The following is a 27,923-nucleotide window of genomic DNA, read 5'->3' on the forward strand; positions in this document are numbered from 1 at the left end:
TTAATTCTGGGCTCTCTATTCTGTTCCATTGATCAATGTATCTGTTTTTATGCCCATACATACTGTTTTGATTACTGTATTTTTGTAATATAGTTTGAGATTCAAAACATAATGCCTCCAGCTTTGGGTTTTTGTGGTTTTTTCAAGGTTGCTTTGGCTATTTGAGATCTTCTGTGGTTTCATACAAATTTTAGGATTGTTTGTTCTATTTGGTAAAAATGCCATTGGAATTTTGATAGGGATTGCATTGAATCTGTAGCTTGCTTTGGGTACTATGGATATTGTAACACATTATTAATACTTCTAATCCATGAACATGAAATATCTTGCCATTTATTGGTGTCTCCTTTAATTTCTTTCATTAATGTCTCCTTTTGTAGTTTTTAAGTTTTGAATGACATAAATGTATTATCTGTTTAATAAATAAAAATGTAAATAACTTCAAAGCTGTTAAATTAGATGATTGATTTGTTGGAGACATAAGACTGGGCTTTGACAATAAAGACATACACGATACACACTAAATGGGAGTGTTTTTCCGACGGGGATATGGAAGTCACTGATGGAAAAGGGGTCATCATGTCACAAATACAAGGGCCTAGGATTCATGTAAAGGAATCCCCAGGCTAAGAAACCTACCCTGCTACCCTGTATGGCAGCGAAAAGGTCCCCAGAGGCAAATATGTCAGTCCCTTAGGTCCAAGTGAGCATTTGTTCCATAAAGTCACCCCCATGTCCCACACCCCACCTAGAGAACATATAATGGGGAAACCACAAGGAAAATACCGAATAAAATTGAAAGAGAAAACAAAGCACTGAAATAAACTGATACAGACTAAAGAATTAGCAAAAATGTCCACCATGAATTTTCAGTTCTAGTTTTTCCTTTAATAGGAAAGGCAGGGAGGAGCTTGGGCAGTAGGGGACGACAGAGCAAATACGGTCCAACACTAGCCCATAAAAGGCTGGTGGCTCGGTCTGGCTCCAGTTGGAACTCCTTTCAGAATCTCAGGTACCTGAAACTTTCTAACACATTGAAGGAGCAGTTATCCCTGTGACATATAACCTACTATTAGCAGCAGCTGCTTAGAAAGAATGTTGTTTTCTTATTGATGTGTTATGCAATTTCCAGCGTGACTTCTCAGATGCTGATGATTGGTTCAGCAGTGGAGCAATAGCAGCTTCCAGTCATTTCTCTGCCATCTTATAATTTTCATGGCTCATTTGCCTCTCTTTATCTCCTTCTATGGCCTTTTCCCACCTGTAAAGTGGAGCAAATAAGTTTTGCTTTATAGGAGTTAGTGAAGATAGGGGATTGCAGAAATTACTGTTTTCACTAATCTTCTCAAGTGTACTTCTACAAACAAGTAATATCTTCCAATGAAGACATTGCCTTTTTGCTGTAACACCCACCACTAAAACTTCAAGACCCAGGGAAAGAGAAAGTATACTATTTACCATCGTTATCAAAACTATGCCCAGAGCCACCCTGCTCACAGAATGGAGGCTTGTTTTGTTTCTGGGGAAATCCCCCATCTGTAAAGGTGTGTGTCTGTGTGATAACACAGAGGAAAGATCCCTATATACATCTCTGACTTATTAATGGCCTCTTTGTTTCGAGTCCAACAAAGGCAGAGAAAACAGCACAAGTTTGCTGATAAAGGACACCAGGAATTTCAGGCGTCCCTGGAAGAAAGGAAAATTCTGATGTTGTGAAGAAAAAGGAGAGAGGAAGGCATACTACATCTTATAAACAGACAAAGGAAGCTGGTGAACCCAGGTAGGCACTGGAAGCTCAGAAATACCTTACAAAACAGGGGCAGGGCCCCTCGAAGGGAGCTCCCCTCTAAACCACCCCATCACATGAAAGTCATTATCCTCCTGGTTAGCTTTCTTGCTGATCTAACACAGATTTCTCATGCTTTCAGAACCAGGCATTCGATGCAGTACGTTAAGAGAAAAAAAAAAATATATATATATATATATATATAAATGAGATACACATTGCAAAACTGTAAGTGCATGAAGAAAGTAATAATGGCTGCCAACACACAAACTGAAAGAAGAAAGTACTCTGATGAAGCGTTGTATAATTTTGAAATATTACTAATGTCATTAATTGTCCTTTCATTTAAAAGGCAAAAAGCTGCCAGGCAACCTCAATGTCGTGAGAAGCCATTTTACTAGGCTTTGACCATTACTCAGCACAGTCCCAGATGCTTTGGTCCCAGCATGAACTACTTCCCGCTGCAGTTAACTGGACAAATGACTCTCTTCAAATGAGGTTTATAAGCCCTTTTAAAGGCTAATAATATGTTGCCTTCCTTGGCTGAGACTTCCATCCTGATGGAGGCTACAGTACATCCACTAAATAAGTAATCCAGGCTCTCCTCACCTCACAGTGTGCACAGTAGGCCTGGACTCTTGGTGACTGACATAAGATAAGGCCATGGGAGAGCCCACCCCCCTGAGACAGCTGCCTTGTGGTGGCACGAGGAGTCAGGATGGAGACTCTGGACCCCCTATTCTTGTGGAAGCAGGGGTGGTGGAAGAGTGGGGCAGGGGCAGCCAGGAAAGAAAACCGTCTCGGCCTCATTTTCCTTTTTCTCCCTCTTCTCAAATTCCCACAGTGAAACAAGTTATTTGTCTCTCTGTAAGTTATGCCACTCTTTTATTACATCCCTATTTACAGATCTGTTATCAACTCATAGATATTTTTCACTTGGGAGTAAGTAGAAAAATAAAAGCTAACATGGTATGTATTAGTCTAAGAACCTCATGTTAAATAGGTAGGGTTGGGAGGAGAGTAGAATTGAGAGGAAATGCCCTGTGGATTCTATTATTTGTACCTTTGGTATTTCTCCTAAAACATGGTCAACAATCACACACCTAGGTTTTGTGCTACAGACACATGCTGTCCAATACAGTAGCCACAAACCACATGTAGTTTTATATTTAAGTTCATTCTAACTTAAAATTCAGTTTCTCAGTCTCCCTAGCCACAATGCAAGTGCTCAAACTGCATGTGGCTTGTGGCTATCATGTTGCTCAGAGCAGATACAGAGCATTTGTCATCACAGAAATTTCTGCTGAACACCATTCATTGTAAACCTTGTTAACCATAGAAGGAGTCCCCTTAGCCTTCTCATGTCATCTTCTACATCCCAACGAGACTGGGAGATTTGCTGAAAGTAGGAATGGGGTTTTGTCACCTCTAAACCCCAGCTTGTAGTCCAGGGCTCTCCAAGAGAAGGCCACTCACAAATATTTGCCAGATGATACGAATGATTCCTTCTCTTTGTTCCCATAGCATCCACCTATCTTGGTCACAACACTTTAACACAGTCCCCCGCGCCCCCCCGCCCCGCAAAATGAGGTTTTTGTGGGGTTGTTTTTAGAACTTCCATTCAGACTCTAATCTTTTTGTTGGTTTATTTATTTTTTAAAGATTTTATTTATTTATTTTTAGAGAGAGAGTAAGGGAGGGAGAAAGAAAGGGGAAGTAACATCGATGTGTGAGAGATACACCCATTGGTTGCCTCTTGCACACATCCAATAGGGGACCTGGCCTGCAACACAGGTCCGACTGGGAATTGAACTGGCAACCGTTTGGTTCTCATGCAGGCCAGTGCTCATTCCACTGAGCCACTGAGCCACACCAGCCAGGGCTTACTGTTTATTTTTTTTTTTAATTGAGATATATTTGACATATAACATCCTATTAGTTTCAGGTGTACAATATAATGATTTCATGTTTGTGCACATTGCAAAATAATCACCATAATAAGTCTAGTTCATATCCATCACCATATATAAATTAAAAGATTTTTTCTTATGATGAAAACTTTTAAGATCTACTCTTTTAGCAACTTTCAAATGTATAATACAGTATTATTAACTATAGTCACCATGCTGTATGTTACATCCCCAGGGCTTATTTATTTTATAACTAAAAGTTTGTACCTTCTGACTACATTCACCCCTTGTGCCCATTCCCAACTCCTTGCCTCTGGCAACCACTTTATCTATTCTCTGTATCTATGACTTGTTTTATTGTACATTCCACATATAAACAAGATTATATAGTATTTGGCTTTATCTGACTAACTTCACTTAGCATAATGTCCTCATGGTTCATCCATATTGTCATAAATGGCATAATTTCTTTATTTTTTTATGGCCAAATACCCATATTTTGCCATATGTAATGTGTACCCATCTTTTTGGCCCAAAGTTTCAAGAAAAAAATCTTTCATTTTAATTTTTAATCCAATTATTTATAATATTGTTAATAATATTTAACATTAATAATACCATTGATAATATTAATATTATTGATAATATTTATAATATCATTTATAATATAAATATTTGTTTACATACTTGTTTTTCATGTTATAAAGAAATTTTAGCATTTTTGAACATGTTATGATACAAGAAATTTTTGGTAAAAAATAATTATAAAACACAAGAACAGATACAAGGTATTTCAGGTACTACTCATATATAATGTACATCCTTATTTTTCTCTCAAAAATTTGGGCAAAAAGTGCACATTATACATGGCAAAATATGGTAATATTTCATTGTGTGTATATATGCCACAATTTCTTTATCCATTCATCCATTAATGGGTACTTAGGTTGCTTCCATATCTTGGCTATTTTAAATAATGCTGCAATGAACATGGAGGTGCTATATCTTTTCCCATTAGTGTTTTTCTTTCCTTTGGGTAAATACCCAGAAGTGGTATTGCAGGATCATATGGTAGTTCTATTTTGCTAATTTTTGAGGCACCTCCATACTGTTTTCCAGAGTGGCTATATCAATTTACATTCCCACCAACAGTATATAAGGGTTTCCTTTATTCCATGTCCTCTCCAACACCTGTATTTCTTGTCTTTTTGATAATAGCTATTCTGACAGGTATAAGGTGATAACTCAATGTAGTTTTGATTTGCATTTCCCTGATTATTGGTGATATGGAACACCTTTGATGCATGCACCTGTTGATCATCTGAATGTCTTTTTTGGAAAATATCTATTCAGATCCCCCTGCCCATTTTTAAAATCAGTTTGTTTCTTTTTGGCTATTGAGTTATATGAGTTCCTTATATATTTTAAATATTAATTCTTTATCAGATACATGATTTGCAATTTTTTTCTCTTTCATTAGGTTGCCTTTTCCTTTTTGTTAGTGGTTTTCTCTGCTGTGCAGAAGCTTTTTAGTTGATGTGGTCCCCCTTGTTTATTTTTGCTTGTGTTGCCTTTGCTTTTGGTGTCTTATTGGTTTTTACTGATTGAAAAGTAACACAGAAAAACTGAGAAAAGGTAATAAAAATCAACAGGTAATACTCCCACCTACAGACAACCACCATTAACATTTTAGAGTATTTTTATCCATTTATTTAACAAATATTTTTATTGTGTAGTGAGATAAACCATTATATTGAGGCATAATTTGTTACAGTAAAACTCACTACTTCTATGTGACACATGTATAATGTATGATGAATGTAATCACCACCACAATCAAGGTACAGAATGTTTCTGTCAGCCCCCAAAAGTCCCCTCCTGCTCTACTGTGGTCAAACCATTTCCCCCACCTCTCCTTTGACAATCACTGATTTGATTTCTGTTCTGTAGGTCTGACTTTTTCACAAATGCCATAGAAATGGAGTTATACATTAAGCAGCTTTTTTACTCATTTTCATTTAGTTTAAACTTTTGAGGTTCACCCATGTTGTTGCATGTATCTGTTCATTCCCCTTTATTGCTGATTAAATTTTATAGTGTAGATATACCACAATCTGTTTATCCATTCTACAATTGGTTTATGTTGTATCTAACTCTTGGCAATTATGAATAGACCTGTTATAAACATGTGTATACAGGTTTTTATGTTTGCAAATGTTTGCATTTCTCATGGGAAAATTTCTAGGAATTGAACTGTTAGTCGTGTATGTTTAATTTTATAAGAAATTGACATACTGACTTCCAAAGTGGCTCTACCAATTTACATTTCCACCTGCCCTGTATGGGAGTTACAGTTGCTCTACCTCTTCACAAATATGTCATAGTTTTCTATTTTGAGGGGAGGGCAGTTTGAGAGAGAGGAATTGAGTCATTCTAATACATATGCAGTGTATTTCAGTGTGTTTTCTAAAATATGCTTATTGTTTTCTTAGAGCAAGAGAAAGAAGAAGAGGGGAAGAGAGAGAGAGAGAGAAAGAAAGAGTGAGAGAGAGAGAGAGATTGATTGGTTGCATCCATATGTGTCCCGACTGGGGATCAAACCCACAACCTAGGTATATGCCCTGACTGGGAATCAAATCCACAACTTTTTGGTGTATAGGATGATGCTCCAACCAACTGAGCCACACTAACCAGGCCTTTCAGAGTGTTTTTAATTTGCATTTTCCAATTGATTAATGATGCACAGCATCTTTTTATGTGCTTATTTGTTGTCACTATCTTTACTCCGTGGAGTTTTAAAAAAATATTTTGCTTATTTTTAATTGAGTTGTTATTGAGTTGTAAGAATTCTTTATAAAGTCTAGATGCTAGTATTTATCAGAAATGTGTTCTATAAATATATTCTCCTAGTTTGCATCTGGTGTTCATTTTTGTAACAATGTCTTTTGAAGAGCAAAAGTTTTTCATTGTATTGAAGAACAAAGAGATATTTCTAAGTACTGTTGCTGCCATATGCTAAATGTTGCTCAGCACAGAAGATACAATATTGCTTAACCTTAAATTTGTACATATTCTTTTTTTAACAAAATTGCCACCTACTGATTTCTAGCCTACTTTTTCATTGCCTCATCGTGAATATTTTTCACATCATTAAATATTATTTTAAAGCATGATTTGTAAATGTGTACATAATCCTCTCGTGGCTATATTTTATTTAACTGTCTCTATTTAGGGATGTTTATATTGATTCTAATGATTATATGTGATTACCGTTCTTATGCAGAAATCTTTGTTTACATCTCCAGTTATTTTCCTGGTATAAATGCTTACAATTACAAAGACAGAAATGCATAGCACTTTGTTTTACAATTGTCTCTTTTAAAAGACTACAGATGTCTTGAAGCGAAGATCTAGTCTTTCCCTCCTTGTCATGCCAGCATATGACAAAGAGCCCATCACACTGTGGTTTCACCATATATACACTTGAGGGATGGATATTTGGAGAGAAAAAGTTTTCCACTGAACTTCATTCTCCCCCCTTCCTTTGTGAAAGAGAGGAAGAGTTCCCTTAGCCATCTACCCGCCTCTCAGATTAAGGGAATAAGTAGAAAATTTTCTCCTAAGAGAAAACCTGCCAAGGAGATGTAGGTTCCCAGAGAGCTGGGTGACAAGCCCTGTTGCTGCTCAGCAATGCCCTTGAGGGGCCCCGCCCCCAGCCTTATAAAGCCAGGGTGCAGTGGGGCAGCCACAGCTGGCACTCGCCCTCCAGAACACAGCACCGACACTGGCACTGGCACTGGCACACACTATGGCAAATGAAGTGCAAGTCCTGCCCTCCCCGCTGAAAGGGGGACATCCTCCCGCAGGTAGGCTGCCCAGCTGCCCTCTGTCCTGTGGATAGCAAGAGCCTCGCTGCTGCTGCTGCTCCTTCTCCCATCTGTGCCTTCAACAGAGGCTCCCCAACCGAGCAGAGACCTCAGCCTCCCACTGTTACTCTGACTTCACACAACCTGATTTCCTCCTCTGTCTTTGATCTTTCTTGGCTTATGTATAAAACCCCCTGGGGATTTGTCAGGCCCCAGTTGAATTAAAACCTAATTATATGTGGGAGTACAAGGAACTGTGTGCTTGTAGAAAGAGACAGGGAGGGAGGTTGGTCCTTTCCTTCCTGGCTGTAGGTTAGGAGTGACACATCCACACCTGGAAGATGATTTACTGCCCTGGAAACCTTCCTTCCTAGAGTTTCCAGCTCTAAGACTCAGAGACCTGTGCATCACCTGACTTCATAGTCAGGCAAACCAGATTCCACAAGGACAGCCATCATTCTCTCCTCCTCCTCAGGCTTTTGGGCTGGGCAGTGTTATCAGTGAGGTAGTTTGCCTGTCAACAGGCTAAGGAGCACTTTTTAATAAGGACCCAAGCACTGGAGGGGCATGACTGGAACCGGTAGCTATCGAGACGTTTTGCAGAGCATCCACAGTTTGCTCGCAGGCTCTCTCTCTTTCTCTTTCTCTCCCCTTCCCTCCTTCTTTATTTTAAACATATGTTATATATATCAACTCTTTGGAATATGGAAATTAGTTTATTGTACTTAACCATATATTCATATAACGTGTAGCCCTACTTTTAGCCAGTTTTATGTACTTTCAACTGGCTGCCTTCTTTTTTCTTTTAAGAAAGATCTCAAAAGCTTGACCGCTTTGTTCTCGCCTTTCTCCACTTACAAACTTTACTTACTGGTATACTTATTTGACACCTCTAAGCCAAGGTTTTTCAGTCATCTTTGCTCCAGAGGATGATGGCAGATAATAACCTTTGCAAAGCTTGAAAAACTGACCCAGAGGTTCAGTGGTTTTCTGGCAAGCAGCCTAGCTGAAAAGAGTCAGAAATCTTACTACAAATTTTGAGTTTCCAGTTCTGGGCTCTGTGCCCTACTTTCCTGTGGCAGATTCTCAACATTTTATGTTTGTAATTGGATTTAGCAAAATTTAACATTATCTATATTAAGGTTAATGACGCTACCTAATGTTAAGGAACTGTATATGCAAATTATTAGAGAAGTCATTACAGAGATAAAGAAAAAAGAAAAAGAACACCATTCTCTTGCCATCACTTCTACCCCAATCCTTCATAAAACAGTTAAGCTAAAACCTGATTTGCTGGATTACATTTATGCACAAAGAACACAGACATACACTTAACCAAGTGAATGTTTGAATGAAACCACTGACAACTTTCTGCCCCCACTACTAATGATTGCTAATTACTCTGTGTACATAGCACACCATGAATCCATCAAGCATGTCACAGTGCCTCTGGCATGACAATTAATTATTATGAACAGTGACACTACAGATAAGAGGTTTGGGATAATTAAATGGAGATGAAGGCAGACTTTTGCCTCCCCACTGAGGCAAGAAAACAAAGATGCCTCATCCTTCATCTGGTTTTGCTACCTATTTTAAGTCTCAACCGGTATGCTATGGTGCAAAATTTAATTTATGGAACAATAATAATTCATCACCAAAATTCCATTAAATCTTCACTTGATTTTTAAATAAACAATATACAGATCCCTGAAACTGGGAAGCAGACATGATAAAATGGGGAGGGCCTGACACGGCTTTCAGAGTCAGGTGGACATGGGTTTAAACCCTGCTTTCGTTCCACATCTCTGAGCATCAGTTTTCTCATCTCTAAACCAGGGGGTAATAATTACATCGATATTATAAAATTGTTATGATGATTAAAGGTGACCACCTATGTGAGGTACCCTGCACATGCATGATAATGCCCATAAAATGCAGGCCTCGTAAAACACGTGGCTGTCAAAAGAAATTATCCTCCCCATTTGAAAGGCGTCCCGACCTTTGAGGGCTCTTGCATTAGGCACCATTGCAGGAAGCAGAACAGAAGGAAACTGCAGTGGAAAATACACACGTGCCTGCCCCATCATAGCCAAAAATGAAACCGCTCAAAACTCAGCCGGCTGTAACTCTTTCCCACCTGCATGTCAAGTGCTTATGGTTTTTCTTTCATGTATATTAATATAATATATTGCACCTCTGTTAGTCCTGGTTAGAGATTTATGCTGTGAAACAAGACTACATTAAACATGAGCTGGCCTGGACACTAGCAAGCTTAGCTTTCGATGTTCTGCTTTTCTGATTTGCCTCACTCTCAGTTTTATAAGAACCCCATGACATCGACAGCCAAAAATGTGTGAGTCGGGGGTGATCAAGGAAGCCAAGTACATAATAATGAACTAGAGAAAGCAGGAGTTCATGAGTTTTCTACATATTCCCTGCACTTTTTAATTTGGTTTAAGTCAAATGAATCAGAGCCATCAGAGAGGCCACCACTGAACCCCCAGAGAGAATCAGTTTTCTGGCTCATTAAAGAGAGAATGAGGTTTGGGGAGTATATCCTCAAGTGTGAAACTAATGCAGAAAATGGCAATAACCATAGCTGCATAAGGAAAAAAAAGAAGAAGAAAAGGTAAATGCTTAATTCTCTCAAGTTCAGTCTGTTTACGTCAACTTACAGGGTTTGGTCTGTGCAGTTGGAGAGAGAGGGTGGGAGACCACTACCCCAAGCATCCAGGGACAGGGGGTTGATGACTCCAACAACTGCATTCGCTCAGCACTAACTGTGCTCCTGGCACTGCACAGAACCTACACGGCAACACCCCTGCAGGCCGAACATGTCCCATCATGCTTGTGTCACAGAGGACTACACTGACAGCAAAGTTGAGGAACTTGTCCAAAGCTACAGAGCTAGAGGGCAATGGGGCTGAGACTTGAAAATAAAGTGGACCACGTGACACAGTGCTTCCGAGCCCGCTCTTCTTGCTGCCCAGCCTTCTTCTGATGAGAGTCTTTTAGGTCTTGATTAGCAGCTTAAAATTTTCTGAAAAATCAAATGTAAATGCAAAGGAAGCATTTTTATAAACATCTAACCTTTTAATTAAAATCTTTACATAAAAACTCAAAATCATAAGGCAGAGTTACACAAACCTTTGGGTTCAGGGTGTTTTTGCACACATTCTCCACCGATTAGTAAAGGAAAAAAACTTAATTTTTCTGGCAGGCTTTTCTTTATCTTGACTACCTTCTATGAAAAACTGCAAAATTTCTGGAAATCTTAACTGGAAAATTATTGTATAGCATTCTAAATTCAAAGGTCTGTTTTTAAAGTTATAAACTACAAAAGAAGCCACAAGAGTATAACTCTTACTCAGAGATAGGAAAACAGAGTTTCATTTTCCCCACATAAATTTCAGTTTTCTAATGAAACTATCCAAAAGAGTATCTCTCTCTTTTACATTTTATCTGTAGTTTATTTTGTTTGTTGAAAGGACCTAAAGTTTTACCTTATGTATTTGTATTCAAAAGCCTGTTAAAGTGTTAAATCGGTTCATATTTCACTTTGCCCAGTTCCATTTCATCCTTCTACTGTACACAAGTTCAAAAGACAATATAGTCCCTAACAGGAAATTATGTGAATGTCACAAATTTAAATGAATTAATTTGGTTACAGTGAGGTTTGAAGAGGCCCCATGAGTCCGACCTGTCTGTAGGTACTTACTCACCAGGGTTTATCCAGATCCCATGCTACCTGTGTACGCAGTGTTCCCAGCAGAACTTTGAAGATGACCCTTCCACAAACTGGGTCCATCTGGTTCAGTCACCTCAATGTAGTGAGGGCCTTAACTTATGTATATCCAGGGTGTCCATTATAGTAAAGGAATGTTATCTCCTGCTTTCTTCTACTGTACCTGGCTGAGAAATGGGAGTGCCTACCAGAACAAGTTTGGTAGAGGAACTGTGCTTTGGAGATCTAAGGTGTGGTTCACTTATGCTTCCTAAATCACCCATTTAAAGCTCACAGCCCTATACCAGAGAGGATTCAAACACTCCTGGGTAGAAGTAGGAATCTCCTGGGAGGGTTTTTTAATTTTCCCCTCAAATGTCACTATTTTATTGATTTTAAGAATGAAGGACTCCTATGTTTGCATTTTTAAAATTTTCTTTTGGCATTTGTCTCTCTGTTAAGTGCCTTGTAGTCTTTTGAAAGAGAGTGAAATGATAGGTTTTCTTTTGCCAGTAGATGGGAAGAATTAGAATCATAGTAAGGACTTCATAATAAAGATCATCTAGTAATCTTCTGCCAAATTCACCCAAATCCCCCTAAGATATTCATGGCAGGCAGACTTCCTTATCACACTGAGGGGCAAAGGACACACTGATGGACTAAGCCATCTACTCCACTTTGAATAACACACACTGTTATACATCGCCAGACTCTGCCTTTCTGGAATTTCCATTCTTTGGTCTTCATTCTCTATCTGGAAAAACATAAAATACGTGGAAATAATAACTACAAATTGCTGAGTACTGACCATGTAGCAGGTGCTCATATCACCTCTATTCTCTAGGACAACCTGATCAGCCGGGTGAAGGATGCAGAAAATGAGCCTCAGAGAGGTGTAAGTGTCTTCTTGCTCAAGATTAGATCCCAGGAGGGATAGAGCCCTTTGACCCTATATAACATTTTCTCACCAAGAAACCTGTCCTCCTCCCACACTGCAGCCTCTCAGATCTTTGAAGTTGGCACCCTAAGCTCACTCAAGTCTTCTTTTTTTCAGACGTGACCTTTTCTGATTCCTTAGGTCCTTGTGTGACATGGCTCCCTTCCTTGCACTGGTCACTCTCCTCCAGACACTCTCTGGTTTGTCAATGTCCTTGTAAATGCATGCACAAATCCAGCATTCCAGAGATCTTCTCGTTTTTAGCTTGCTTATTAAATGATAACAATTGGCTTTGATTGTTGGTGATAAAATCAGTCCAGATGGAAGAAAATGTATAGAAACAATAGCATTGGGAAAAACAAAAGGAGCACTAAAAAGAAAATAATCACAATACACCCTATTTTAAAAGCACTTGTCATACGGACAATGAAAAATACCATTGGGAGGGGCACTGAAGACACGGGCTCCTGTCTGATTCCTCCTGAGAGACGAGACAATGGTGCCGTGAACACTACCACCCCTCACACGGGGGCACACACTCCTCAACCCGTCTCCCCAAAAAGCCATTCATTGGTTTATTTCACCTTTGTATTCCATGGCTGTTCAGAACATGTTTCCACATAATTTCAGTTTTGCTGCTGATTACTTTGTATGCCTTTTTTCATAAATATACATATGTGTATATATGTGTATGTGTGTGCATACAGTTAAAGGAAACCATGTCTAAGAATAACATTTTTTCCGTAGCCTACATCTAACATTACAAAATTCTAGTGAGAGGCTTTCATAATCAATAAAAAACCAAGCTGGTAGTGATTCAAAATGACCAAGTGGAGTTTATTCCATGAATACAAGAATGGTTTCATAGTAAGACACTGATGAACATAATTAACCACAATAAGTAGAAAAATCATGTGTACCTGTATATGCTAAAAGGCACTCGATAAAATTCAATATGTATTTGTAACTTTCAAGTACAGTAAAACTACTAGAAGGATATTTCCTTAACATGATGAAATGCTGTATTTATGAAAATATACATACTTAAGTATATAGCCTCCTAAGTACACAGTATGCTTAATAGGAAAACAATTCTTTAAAAATTAGGATGATGATGTCCACTATCATCACTATTAAACATTATTTTGGAGGAAATAATATTCTTTGCATGTTAGTCATTTTTTTAAACCTGGAAAACCTAAGAATCAATTTAAAACTATTATAAACAATAAGAGAAATGCCCTAGCTGCTGTGGCTCAATGGATTGAGTGCTGGTCTGAGAACTAAATGGTCGCCAGTTCAATTCCCAGTCAGGGCACATGCCTAGGTTGTAGACCAGGTCCCCAGTTGGGGTGGTACCTGAGAGGCCACCACACACTGATGTTTCTCTTCCTCTCTTCCTCCCTTCCTCTCTCGAAAAATAAATAGATAGAATCTTTTTTAAAATAAGAGAATTTGATAAGATTTGGATATAAATATTAGTAATAGAAGAACAATCTGTTAGCATTATAATGGAAGACTAGGCCTTATTTATAATAGCAACGGCAACAACAACAATAAAATGCTTAGGGAATAAATCTAATAATAAATGTGTGAGACTCATGTGAACAAGTTACTGAGGGACCTAAAAGAAGATATAAAAAATGGAAAAGCATACAATGTTCTTGAACAGAGAGCTACCAGGAATATAAAGATACACAGTTTTCCTTTTGTTTTTATTTTATTTTATCTTGTTGTTCAAGTACAGTTGTCTGCATTTCCCCCTCACCTTTAAGTGGAACCTAATCAGCAGAGTTTTCCTTTTAAAAAAAAAATTAAAAATTCAAAGCAAGATTTAAAAAAAATATTACCAATAAGATTTTTATGGGAAATTAACAAGCTGATTCTAAAGTTCATATGGAAAAGTGAATAAGAATAGGTAGTAAAATTCTGCAAGGAAAATGTAACAAAAGAGGACTAATTGTCAGATATTAAAATATAATACTACAATAATTTTTATAGAGTTGTAATGGCATATAAATGGATAGAGAGATTAATGGAACAGAAGTCCAGAAATAGCCACAAGTATATATGTGTCTGCATATGAATATACACATGTAAATGCATATGTACACACATGTACATACATGTGGGAATTTACTGTGTATAAAATGTCATTTCAAATTAACATATACAAGATGGATTGTTTAATTTATTAGGATTATCTAAAAAAATCTATAATGCCTTCGAATGACTTACACAAAATACAACATATATATATATATATATAAAAGGGATTTATATATATCATTTTGCATAATCAATCTTTGATCATATATATGTATATGGATTACATATAATCCATGTATATGGGTTTTATGTATATACATGACCAAAGATTGATTATGCAAAGTGAAACCATAGAAGTTCTAGAAGAGCCCTTACCAGTGTGGCTCAGTTGGTTGGGTGTCATCCCACAAGCATCCCTCTGGTTTGATTCCCAGTCAGGGCACATGGCCTGGGTTGCAGGTTTGGTCCCCGCCTCTCTCTAAAAATAAATAAAATCTTTTGAAAAAATAATATTTAAAAAATAATATAGGTAGACATACAGAATATCTGTGTATGAATGTATAGGAAACTTGAACATGAACAATATCTAGGGAGATGAACCAGTGGGCTGGAAAGCAGTGGTGGGAAGGACTGCAGACCTTTTCATGCTTTTTCAATTGTGTGTGTTATGCATGTATTAAAATCAAACCAATAAAGCCCTGATGTGGGCAGGTCAGTCGGTTGGGTGTCATCTCACAAAGTGAGAGGTCACAGGTTTGATTCCTGGTCAGGGCACATGCCTGGGTTGCAGGTTTGATTCCTGGTTGGGGTGCACACAAGAGGCAACCAATTAATGTTTCTCTCTCTCTCTTTCTCCTTCCCTTCCCCTCTGTCTTAAAAAAAATCAAACCAATAAATTAAATAATAATTTTAAAAGAACAATGACTAAGTCAATTTACTGGGCATAGTGAAGCTTAATTTTTTAAAATTTTTTACCTTATTGAAGTTGGTTTTAGAAAACTGTCCATTTGACACTCCCATAAAAGGAATTAACATGTTCAAACAAATCAATGTCCATTTAGCATTTTCTCATTTGGGTTTGTCAGATTTTAGATGTGCAAATTTGCTGGGAACAGAAAAACGTATTTGCTTTGACTTGCAATTTGAAATGGGTTGTTCCTTTTTAAAAGTTGATTTCATCTGACATTGTTAAACACTTGAATTGCTGTTAGGTCATCTGTAGCCTAATTAACACTAATTGATCTTCTGAATGGCAGGATTATTAATGCAGTTTAATTACTCATTACAATATCCGAGCTTGGCCAGCATCCGAGGTTCAGGTCTGAAATGGAAGGTGGGTATCCAGTGGGATCAGAAGAATCTCTGTTGAATTAAATGCCTGTTATCACCACTGCCCTGACTTTTGGCTCATTCTCAGAATGTGGCTTTTTGAAAGCTTTGGCTGAAAAAAAAAATGCAACCCTTGCACAAACTTTAATCTTGTGGGAAAACAGGAGGGTCACGCTGTAATTGTCAGTCGCTATCATGAAGAATGTAATTGGTTTGATAACAAGAAACAATGTTTTTCTGTGAAAAGCCTAAGGGAGTATGTTGTTATTCATCTCCCCAAATTGAAGATGTAACCTGCTGCCTTTTGAACCTCAGTTCCCCCTCTCTGAACACAAACAAGCAGACCTCAGCGCTCCTTCCCCTCCCCACCTTGTTTGCATGAAACATACTTTCTTCTATATTACTGTGGTTTCAGGGTAACTTTTTATATTGTATTGTTTTCGATAAAAGTTTAGATCTTTAAAAAATAAGTTCTAAAATTCTTTTCAAGTCTAAATGCATACTTTGAATACCAAAGCATGCCTTCCTTACTGTTCTAACCAGGACTCCAATGTTGATGCTTATTTGTTTACAGTGAAAGCTGGAGGAATGCGGATTTCCAAAAAACAAGAAATTGGCATCTTGGAGAAACACACCAAAAAAACAGGATTAGAGAAAACAAGGTACAGGCCTGCTTAATTTCTCCTCCCCCGCCCCCCACCACTTTACCTTGAGGAGTTTTGAGTGACTCTTATTCCAGAAGTCAGAGGCCTCCCTGTATTTCAGGACAAACCAAGGGCTCCTAGGCTTTTGCTAAGCAGGGTTAGAGGCAGCCATTGGGGTGGGGTGGGGTGGGGGTCAATATCAGTGGTGATGCAGAATGGAGGTGAAAGGCACACTCAGGCGGAAGGCAGCTACCTTCTGGAGGACTCTTTCTGGGCCTCCATCACTAACCCCACCCATTCCCCCTCTCTCTGAATCCAGCCCAGCTGTCTTGTACTTAAATGGCACAATCCTAACGGCATTCAAACCTGACAAATGTCCCTTTATCCTATTTTCACATTAGCCTTTAAAATATTGTCCCTAGGCTGCCCTATTTTCATAGTGTGCTTTCTGCTAAAGCAAATCTCCTGAATTAAAAATAAATGCTGTTTTTGTTGTTGTTTCAAATTCATCACTCAATTATTTAGAAACTCCTAATGGCTACTATATTTGACAAAGCCGGAAGGCTTATAGATACTGAGGCTGGTTTCTCCCTATTCTTTCCACCATAACCTTGACACACAACACTATTCCCAGAATCAAGCAGAAAGCTGGCTGGATCAGACATGCAAAAGGGCCCGATCACTCTATGCCTTAGTTAAGGAAAATTAGCGCCTTCTAAAAAGAAATAAACATGCAGAACTGGCTCCTCCAAGTAGGGTAGTGAGGGGCACTTCAGAGACTTTTTCAGATGGTTTCCTGAGACGGGTTGATGAGTATGTGAAAAGGAGTCGGTTAGAGGATGCCCAAGGTACCTCCATAAGAGTTCAAATGGCAACAGTCTCAGCAGGAGAATTCAGAGTGAAATGTACTATGGACTTTCTTTGGCTATTTCATATAAAATATTTTTGGGTCACTTTTAAAGTTTTCTTTCTGATTTTTTGAAGGAAATTGTTTGAGGATCTTTTCTGTGTTAAAATAAAATACTCATAGGCTCCTTTCGCTGTAAGTTTTTGTTTCTCCTGATACCACGGAATAACCATCACATAAGGGCAGCGAGGCTGTGAGTCCTCAAGAGTGGGTCACATAGTCCTCCCTTGTGACCTGGCATCAAGGACAGCTGCTAGAAGCACAAAGCACTCTGTCAATGACAACAGACTGTTGTTGAATTTCAAGCTGGTTATTTTGAAAGTTTATTCTGTTACTAAAACCTGCCTTAAGCATAAGCCCTGTTTGTTGCGACATTTCAGATACCTGGGCCAGGGGCTCAGGACCTAGAGTCATAGCTTGGAAATGACTTTCTAGTTGACAGCTGGTGGACAAGTCCTATTTCTCTGCACCTCAGAAAATGAGGGCTTACTATTCATTCCAACATCAGCTGAACAATGCCAGAAGGGGAGTTGCCTAGAGAGTAATAAAGAGGAACCCTCTTTTAAAAAAAAACCTCAATTTTTTTCCAGTAGTTGTTAAAAGATGGGTATTGGACTACTACAGAACTTGAACAACAAGAAATAGCTCTTCCTCTCTCTTGCTTCCTGTTTACCAGGAATAGATGTAAGTAGGTGGGACCCAAAGTTTATATAATGTGAGTGCCATTTTAAAGAAAAACAGTAAAAGTCACCAGTACGAAATGGCTAGGGCTCCTCCTAGGGCCGTGGAAGAAGCCCGTGCAACAGGCGCTGGAGCTTTGTGAGCTCCCCCATAAATTCACCTCTGCCACTGGCATCTGCTTTGTGAGTGTGCGCATGGGATGCAAGTGCCTCATCTTCATAGACAAACATCTCCCCTTCCATTTTCTTGGAGAATATCTTTTGAAAAATGTACCTGGAAAACAAGTTTCTCGGCATTATCAATCTATGTCTGTTTCCTAATAACTTGTACCGTCCGACACAAACCATCCAGAAAAAGAAAATATGCCAAGTGCAGAGTTTTCTTCAAGAAACTACTGCTGGCTCAGCCCTGATCGAAACTCTTTTACAAAATAACTTGGCCTCAGAAAGGAAGCCAGAAACAATAAAGTACATGCCATATGATTCATGTTATGAAGTCCAAATCCATCAAAACTAATCTATAAGTCAGGGTAGTGGTTATCCTTAGGGGCAGCTGGTTAGACTAGTGTTTTAAGTTGGTGAATCTTCACCAAGCTACACACTGATAATATGTGCACTTGTCTGCATATATACTCTACTTCAATGGAAAGTTTAAAAGCAGTGGCCTACAAACTTGTGGTAGCATATGGGCACACAGAGGCAGGATTTTTCATCTTTTACATGAAGCCACGCAGAGTGAAATCTTAAAAGCCAAGTAGACCGCCCTCTATATAAATCATTTAACCTCTTCAGTGGGGAAGTTTTCAGGTCTTCTGTGAAGTTTCTTTTCATCTTTGCAGTGCCATTGTAAATGTTGCCAAGATACAGATGGTGGATGCTATGAATGACACACTGGAGAAGGTGAGCAATGGGTGAGACACACCATGTGACACTCCAGACAGCATTTATCCAGTGATAAGGCTGCATGGGTGAACGAGCCGATGGCCACTGAGGTGTTTTCCAGCTCAATGTTCGATGTCCTCATGAAAGAATCTGCTCTCAGTCTGAGAAACACAAAGGGGTCTTGAGGAGAAAACCTGTTTCTCCCAAACTCGAGTGTCCATTTAATAAATCATCTCAGAAATAAGATAGAAAATAAAGCAAGAATCGTGACACCAAATTGGCAGAGCTTTACTTTGCCATCCCAAATATTTCTCGGAAACATTGGCATGCTTTTACAAAAAGACAGCCTGATGGGAATTCATCAGTTTTTGAGCTTCCTCCCCACCACTGCATTCCTGTAAGGAAATACTTGATTTGAGGTGAGTGTGGGCGGTGGAGGTCTGCACAGTTTAGGGCTGGAGGGAGGCTGGGCACTGGCTGGCTTTATCCAGTAAAGTCTGTTTATAAAGGTGGTTGACCGTGGCTATTTTTATGTCTGTATCTTGAATTTCTTCTAAGTAGCTCAAGGAAGTAAGAAAACTCTTACCAGAAAGACAGTGGTTTGCTTTTGTATTCAAGAGTTTGTTTTTAAACTACATAGGTGAGCCGAAGGTCCTTCCTTTATTCTAGGGGGCAGATAGGTTACATTTAAGGCAGTGAAGAACTACTCTTTCAGCTGTGCACACATTTATTGAAGGGATGGAACTTGGCATCCTTTATAGAATAAAGGCTTGCTGTTACTGCCAAAATCAAGGATCTGAAAAAAAATTAGAGCAGAATTGTGTGGTTAGACCTCTGAGTCCCCATCAGGCACTGACTCTTCCACTTCCTGTCTGTATGACCTTGAGCAAGTCACTTATCCTATGCCTCAGATTTCTTGTTTGTAAAATGGAGATAAGAAAGAGAATATACTCACAGCTTTGTTGTGTGGAATAAATGAGTTCACACACAGTACACTCCAAGAACAGTGCCTGGCATCGAGTCACCTGTTCGCACTATCTGTTCTGGTTAGTAGCATTGGTTCATGGCAGTGAAATAAAAAGATATGCCTGAAGTCCATGACTGTTACAAAGAAGATAGTATAAGACAAGATCTTGACTGTAGACTCTAGCTACAGGGGCTTCTCATGTGGGAGGCTTTGTTCTCCCATCAAGTACAGTTGAGGTGAGCTTGTAAGTGCCTCTTTGCCTTGCTGGCTTTACAAGAAGGGCAGGGGTAGAGGATGCCCACTTCTGCATCTCATGATCTCTTGCTCCTGACCACTAAATGCCTCCTCCTCAGGGGAAAGAGAATGCCACGGTTGTAAGAAAACTGGATGGCACATTTCTCTAGAATATATGTTCACCCAAAATAAACTGTTTAAAGAGAGAGGTCGATAAAGGTTTATTATGCTATACATTAGGTATGATGCAAGGGTTTATATCGTTTTTTATACAACTCTGTGCATATGTCTGTGGCATAGAGGGCTTCTTTCACTTTCAGCTAAAAATATCAATTCTTTATTTCAAAGATAAAAAGAAGACTTAAATAACAACAATAAGTTATATTTGGAAAAGTAAGACAACATTGAGATGGTATGCTGTTAGAAATGCTTTTAAAAGCAACTATACATTTAAAAAGAAAAACTTGAACACTTAGCTCAGTGTTTACTAAAGTGACAATGTGGCTAAGCCTACACAGATAACTGGCTGAACCGGTTCTGGCATGAGATGTCAGAAGACTGGGTCTGCCGCCGGCTCTGTCGTTCACTAGCTGTCCATCCTTGGGCAGGTTTTTTCACTTTTCTGTGCCTCTGTTTCCTCATCTGTAAATGGGAAGATCATTAATAGTATCCATGTCAAAGTAATATTGTGAGAATAAAATAAGTTATATAACACGTGCAAAGTACTTAGCACAGAGCCAGACAGTTAGCCCTCACTAAGTGTTAGTCCTGTTCCCAGGCAGATATCCCATAGGGCATTATTTGGAATCCTGGACAAAGGATAAAAGGCCAGGAAAATTAAGTCCCAAGATTACCATAGTGACTACCTTGAATATGGAAGTCAGTGGGATCCACATATTTCCTTATAGCTAGAAAAAAATCCTCCCTGAATTCATAATTCAATCTGACGTGTAGTAGGATTTCATAATAAAGGTCACCCTGGGGTGAAAAGATTAATTCCTTTTAAAAAAAATAGATATGCTGGGACTTCTGGCCAAGATGGAGGTATAGGTAGATACACTTTGCCTCCTTGCACAACCGAAAGAAGGACAACAACAAATTTAAAAACAAAAACAACCAGAACTGCCAGAAGACTGAACTGTATGGAAGTCCAACAACAAAGGAGTTAAAGAAGAAACATTCATCCAGACTAGTAGGAGGGATGGAGATAGGCAGGCAGGGCAGAGAGGATGCGCTGCAAGGTGGAGCTGGAGGACCATACAGGCAAGGCAGCAACTGGTGGACCAGGCAGTCCATTATTCGTGTGCAGATAAACCAGGAGGAACAACTGGGGAGCAAGACATACCACGCAACCCAGGGTTCCAGAATGGGAAAAGAAAGCCTCAAAACCTCTGGCTATAAAAATCTGTGGGCGTTGAGGCAGCAGGAGGATCTCCCAGCCTCACAGGAGAGTTCCTTAGAGAGACCTACAGGGGACGAGAATACACACAAGCCCACTCACCTGGGAATCAGCACCAGAATGCCCCAATTTTCTTGTGGTAAGTGGGGGAAGTGACTGAAAACAGAGTGAGAGCCAAGCAAGCCGCATTGTTCCCTCTCTGACCCCTCCCTCACATACGGTGCCACAACGCAGCAACATGGGTTGCCTCACCCTGGTGAATGCCTAAGGCTCTGCCCTTTACAACATAGCAGGTGTGCTGAGACAAACAAAAAAAAAAATGTGGCCCAAATGAAAGAACAGATCAAAGCTCCAAAAACAGAACTAAGTGATGAAGATATAGCCACCCTATCAAATGCTGAGTTCAAAACACTGGTAATCAGGATGCTCACAGAAATGGTTGCAAAATACAGGAAAAAGTGAAGACTTTGAAAGGTGAAATAAAGGAAAACATACAAGTAGCCAACAGTGAAGGGAAGGAAACTAAGACCCAAATCAACGGTTTAGAGCAGAAGGAAGAAATAACCATTCAACCAGAACAGAATGAAGAAACAAGAATTGAAAAAAATGAAGAGGCTTAGGAACCTCCAGAACAACTTTAAATGTTCCAACATCCGAACCATTGGGGTGCCAGAAGGACAAGAGGAAGAGCAAGAAATTGAAAACTTATTTGAAAACATAATGGAGAACTTCCCCAATCTGGAAAAGGAAATAGAATTCCAGGAAGCTCAGAGAGTCCCAAGCAAGTTGAACCCAAGGAAGCACATACCAAAACACATCATAATTACATTACCCGAGATTAAAGATAAGGAGAGAATCTTAAAAGCAGCAAGAGTAAAGGACACAGTTACCATAAAAGGAGTTCCCATAAGACTATCAGCTGATTTCTCAAAAGAAACCTTACAGGCAAGAAGAGGCTGGAAAGAAGTATTTAAGTGATGAAAGGCAAGGACCTACATCCAAGATTACTCTATCCAGCAAAGCTTTCATTTAGAATGGAAGGGCCGATAAAGTGCTTCCCAGATAAGGTCAAGTTAAAGGAGTTCATCATCACCAAGCCCTCATTGTATGAAATGTTAAAGGGACTTATCTAAGAAAAAGAAGAAGATAAAAACTATGAACAGGAAAATGACAACAAACTGACAACTATCAATAACTAAACCTAAAAAACAAAAACTAAGTAAACAACTAGAACAGGAACAGAATCACAGAAATGGAGATCACATTGAGGATTATCAATGGGGAGAGGGAAGAGGGAGAATGGGAGATAAGGTACAGGGAATAAGAAGCATAATTGGTGGGCACAAAATAGGGGGAGGTTTAAATAGGAAATGTAGAAGCCAAATAACTTGTATGTACAACCAATGGACATGAACTAAGAGAGTGGGGTAATGTTGGTGGGAGTGAGGATGCAGGGAGAGGGGAATATGGGGGGGGTGGAGTGGGACAACTGTAATAACATAATTAATAAAATATATTTAAAAAATAGATTTGCTGAAATGAGTGGTTGTCAGGAGCTGGGGGTGAGAGGAGGGATTGACCGCAAAGAGACAAGAGGGAATATGTTTGGGGTGGGGCTGTGGTGAAACGGTTCTGTATTTTGAGTGTGGTGGTGGTCACAGATTGTATGCACTTGCAAAAACCCATGGAACTGTGCCCTGAAAAGGGGATATTTTACTGTAGATAAATTATACCTTAATTTTTAAAAATAAATACATATAAACTCTATACCTCATACCAAAAAAGTAAGACACATAAAAGATAAAGAGATAGAGATATTGATATCTGCTGATAAATTTTCATCTGTATTACAATGATTTTGTCTGCAAAATATATATTGTCCGAAGACCTAACAATAGCAATCGGCCAGAAGAAGCACAGTAGTGAGGATCAAATTATTAACATTCATTCATTCCCTCAGCTAGAATTCTGTCTAGTTCCAAGAACCTATGTTAATTCTCATACCAATTTAAGAACTTAGAGTCTAAGACTGTGAAAGGGCAGCCTGATTCATAGGATATCAATAACCATTCAATCATGGCAGGAAATTTCTATCCATATGCTATTTATCACAAGATACCCTACGTTAAAACCAACCTAGAGTTTAAGATTTGGGAGATTGGAAAACAATCCCAAAATGTTGGAACTATATAAATCTAAGTAGGAAGCAGCTTAAAATTTCTCCTCCCACTATTGTCCCCACTCCTCCCTGCACACGATCTCTGTCCCTACTCCGTTTCCCCTTCCCTTCCCACCTCTCCAGCCAGCCCTTCCCATTTCTCCCTGCCGAAATAATAAGAGAATCCATGTTGCCTAATGCCAGACGTGACATGGCATTCTTGGAAGAAAAGGAGTTATGTGACCTTGAAAACTCTCTAGGCTAAATATCTGAGAGACCTGGTCTCAGACCAAATTCCACCTACTCCTTAGAGATTGTTTAACCTGTTAGAAGTCATATAGATCCTTTGAGATTTATGATTGCTCATGTACTTAATTTTTTTAAGGTGGGATTGAGAAAGACTGATACTGCCAAGAATATTAATCCTCTGGATGGTTATGGCAATTAAATTTGGCATTAGTTGTGAAAGTTCTCCAAACATGAAAGTATCCAGTTAAAACAATAGTAACAGGGTTGGGTTATGGTGTGGAGAGGGGAGGAATGTTGAAGCCTAATTAAAGTTGGGGCTGCTTTTCAAGTTGCCAGATGGGTCACCAGTGCCAAGGTGAGATGATGTGAAATGGGATCCAGGGGGAGTGGAAACTATCAAAGGCATCTGCAAATCTAAAAGGTTTCTCTTATTCTGGAGATTAACATCAGGGTAGGAGTAGCCTTGAATTTCATTGACTCAAGCTGAATGTTTTGTTTTAAGCACTTTGCTGAGCGGGGTGTGGAAGTCTAAGTGCCAGTATTCAAGTTGGAAGTTAACACCCTGGAAAGATGAATGGAAGAGCTGCCCATCTACAATACTGCCTAACTTCGGGCTCTAAAACAAAACCCGTTGCTGATTTTCCGGCATCTAGAATTCCTTTCACAGCTCTGATCATAAAGACTTTTAACATTCTTCTTTTGATTTTTCTCTGAAACCAAAAATATAGGTTCTGAGGTCACAGCTACCCAAGATGAAGGTAAACTTTCAATGTGGAAGTTTCTATTGATCTGCTTTTCAAGTTCAATATGTTGGCCCTTATGTGATGGAGCCACAGCAGGACAGAATCCTTACACATACACTGGCCTTGAATTCTTTCTCTTGTGGAGTTACCCTAGATTCTCTTACCCTAATGAACCAGACAAGAAACACCTTTCATCCTACAAACCCTATCATTTTACAAAGATGAATGATGAAAAATCCAAGACGCCAGACTAAAGGCACAGCTGGTTGCAGGTTATACTCTGCAAAGCCATTGCTACTTATTTCTAATTCAGACTTGAAAATAAAGTCTTCCTATCTCCACTGATATAAAATCAACACCACAAAATTAGGACATTTAGGGATTGACTATTTTATTTACAGTTTCAATTCTAGTGGAAGACTCCTTATAAACTCTGTACCTATACCCCACCCCCAAGTCCTTCTGCATTAGGATGTTCCTGATAAGGGGGTGGGTATCTGAGAAAGAGAACTTGACTCTCTTATTGTATATACTAGGGTGTGGCAAAAATGGTTTACAGTTTGTATGGAAAATAATACAATGATTAATAAATAATAATATAAGAATAAACTGTGTTTCACGTGCTCACAACTGTAAGCCTACTTTTGCCCCACCCTGTACAAGAGGTGCTAGAAAACCTATTACTACCCACCCCCCACCGTGTACATTTGTAATTTAATGATTATGGGCAGCTTCCTTAAGGCTACTATCTTTGCTAGAATTAATTTCCACTTCCTTCTCAATCCCATTGATTTTTTGCCCCTAAACTTTCCCAAACCAGTTACAGATGGCCAGTGGGCCCCAGAGGTCGCCCCCTGTTAGTTCTGATCTGCGGCGCTCCCCTTCTGAGAAGCAGTAAGCAGAGCTTTCAGAACCTCAGTTAGACCTCGGTTAAAGTGTAGCCCTAACCCTGGTGCTTTAGTGGTGGGAATGCAAAATGGTGCAGTCGCTCTGGAAAATGGCGGTTGCTAGAGGCTGGAGCAGGAAGGAATGAGAATTTATTGTTCAACGGGGACAGAGTTTCAGTCTGGCCTAATAAAAATTTCTGGAGGTAGATGGTAGTGACGGTTGCACAACCATGTACATGTATTTAATGCTACTAAGCTGCACAGTTAAAAATGGTTGAAGTGGTAAATTTTATGTTAAGAGTATTTTACCACAATTTTTAAATGATCAAAAAACGTAGTCCCTAAATTGTATTGATAACCCTGGAGGTGGATTTGCACTGCATTAAGCAATCAGTGTGTTCCCACACATGGTTCTCCTGGCCCCTTTGCTTTCCCACCGCCACCCCGTTGTCACTCTCACGCCCCCATGACAACAGTCATCAACAATGTGGCTTTCTCTTCAGTCTCAACTTGTTGCCCTGCTCCATCTCACCTTGGCTAATTGCCCAGATTTCTGTTATATCATAATTGCTTGTTCATTTCCTTTTTCCCCCACCCCAACCACTTTACCTTAGTTTACACTTAAGTAACTTGACTGGTTGTTCTTCCTACCTGTAATCTCTTGAATGTGATTTAGAGCTAACTTGAAATAATCCATCTGTTTTAGTGGATGCTAAAGACACCCAGTCTGGAAGAAAACTACTGAAGTCAGTGACCTCTTAAGTTTCCTTTTGGTTCTAATGTTAAAAGAAAAACAAAACAAAACCCCGTGCCCTCACCGCACTATAAAATGGATGTGCTGTGGCCTGATGATAACTGATCTGACAAAACAGAAAAAAGACTCTTCAGGTCTTTTTTCCTTAAATATTTGTCTTCCTTTCTGCTAGAATACCAGCATAGACCATCCTTGGGTTTAATTATTATATAACTTGTGTCTGTTTAATGTAAAAAAATCTTAGAAAAATACTGATAGGCAAAATAAAGAATAAGACTAGGAATTGCCCATAATTATGTCCCTTGGAGATAACCATTGTTAACACTTCAGTTTATATTCTTCCAGTGTGTTTAATTTTTTAAGACCAAGAAGAAAAGACTTGCTAGTGCTCAGTTTCACAGGAAAGGGGATGCTGTGTGTCTAGAGCTCAGGCGCGTTTGAGAAGAGATATAAGGCACATGTGTTTTCCCTGGCTAAGAAGAGCCCAAACAAACCATAAACAGTGTGATGCTTAGGGTCATGAACAGTTTATCTCCGCTTTTATTTAATTTGAGTGTCAAGGCAAGGGCATCTACGTGCAATAGTGATTAAGTTAAATTCCTAGTGAGCTGAGGCATCCCTTCCTTGCTTGCTAAGGAAGGTATCCTTAGGTACCTTCATGTTTATATTGATGGACTTGAAAACCAAGAACTATAATGGACCCAAAAGGTCACTGGGTCCAAATTCTCCTCCTAAGAAAATTATATCTGAGGTCCTTGGAGCATTGGACATCCCTTTTGATTTTAAGCCACCCTTAATGTAAATTCCATAAGGTCTTTCGGTTCCTTGTGAAGGTTCTCTTATTGTCAAACAGTCTCAGTCTGTGTTTGTTTCAATCTATTGAAGCCTGTTTCCTCATGTGTGTCTTCTGTGGAGACAAGTAATGAGAAATTTTGTACCTGAAGCTATCATTCCTCAGACTTCTCTTCACCAGACTGTTCAGATTGAACCATATAAAATGACTAATACTGCACCATTTTTATCTATTAAAATAGCAATTTCACATGTTTCAACCTGATAAAGAACCCTAACTCTTCCTAACTTCTTTCATAGGTTCTTTATTTCTAATCTTTTGACAATTGAGGTGCTCTTCCCCCTCAGGACTTTCCCAAATTTTTCCAAAGCCTTTGTAAAATATAGTGATCCATATGTGCATGCTGACTGTGCCAAAATAATCGCCAACATTAGAAGACTGACGCAGAAACAGTGAAGCACCTCTACCTTTAAAAATGTCACTTCAAGAGACAGATACAAACGCTCATATGCATTATGTATACTTAATATAGTACATTTTATAATTTTATGAATTAGAGATAAACGAATGAGGGAAAACCCAAGTAAGCACACCATGGGCTCAGAGCTGGAAGCAGTATGGGAAAAAGAGATATTATCGGGGAAGTTTTCCTGATGAACTGTATTGCTTTCTACTACTTTAATAGTTCATAGCCAAAAAGATCCAATATGCTTCTTTTTTCTTTCCTTCTCACATTTAGCTCAGCCATAAATTTCCAGCAATAGTGCACATGGCACATCAAAAACCCAGACCTGCTCTGGAGAAGGTCACTCCAATGAGAAGGATCTACATTATTCAACAGCCTCGAAAATGTTAAACTGGGACATAAAACACTACCATCTGGCCAACTGCCTCGAACATCTGACAGCTTAGCAAAAAGGACCAAAACTTTCCTTAGACTTCGTGCGCTTGCTCGGTAAATAAAACAGCTTTTGTATCTTCTCTTTGGACTTTAGATAATAAAGCATCAGAAATTATAAATC

At 39.1% G+C, this 27,923-nt stretch overlaps 1 protein-coding gene and 1 long non-coding RNA gene across 2 annotated transcripts; one reads left to right on the forward strand and one right to left on the reverse strand.

Annotated features, from left to right (window-relative positions):
• On the reverse strand, nucleotides 1-11,475 carry LOC123478662 (uncharacterized). The gene is made up of 3 exons (XR_006653940.2): nucleotides 11,288-11,475; nucleotides 10,241-10,605; nucleotides 1-1,261 (listed from the first exon to the last, which is right to left on the reverse strand). It is a non-coding gene; the product is annotated as an uncharacterized lncRNA (long non-coding RNA).
• On the forward strand, nucleotides 7,411-27,923 carry DAPL1 (death associated protein like 1). The gene is made up of 4 exons (XM_024579913.3): nucleotides 7,411-7,562; nucleotides 16,179-16,266; nucleotides 18,675-18,735; nucleotides 27,641-27,923. The coding sequence occupies exons 1-4, from the start codon at nucleotides 7,505-7,507 to the stop codon at nucleotides 27,755-27,757; spliced, it is 324 nt and encodes a 107-aa protein (XP_024435681.2). The 5' UTR covers nucleotides 7,411-7,504; the 3' UTR covers nucleotides 27,758-27,923.

The sequence above is a fragment of the Desmodus rotundus genome, chromosome 2 (assembly GCF_022682495.2).
Source record: "Desmodus rotundus isolate HL8 chromosome 2, HLdesRot8A.1, whole genome shotgun sequence".
Classification (NCBI taxonomy): Eukaryota; Metazoa; Chordata; class Mammalia; order Chiroptera; family Phyllostomidae; genus Desmodus; species Desmodus rotundus.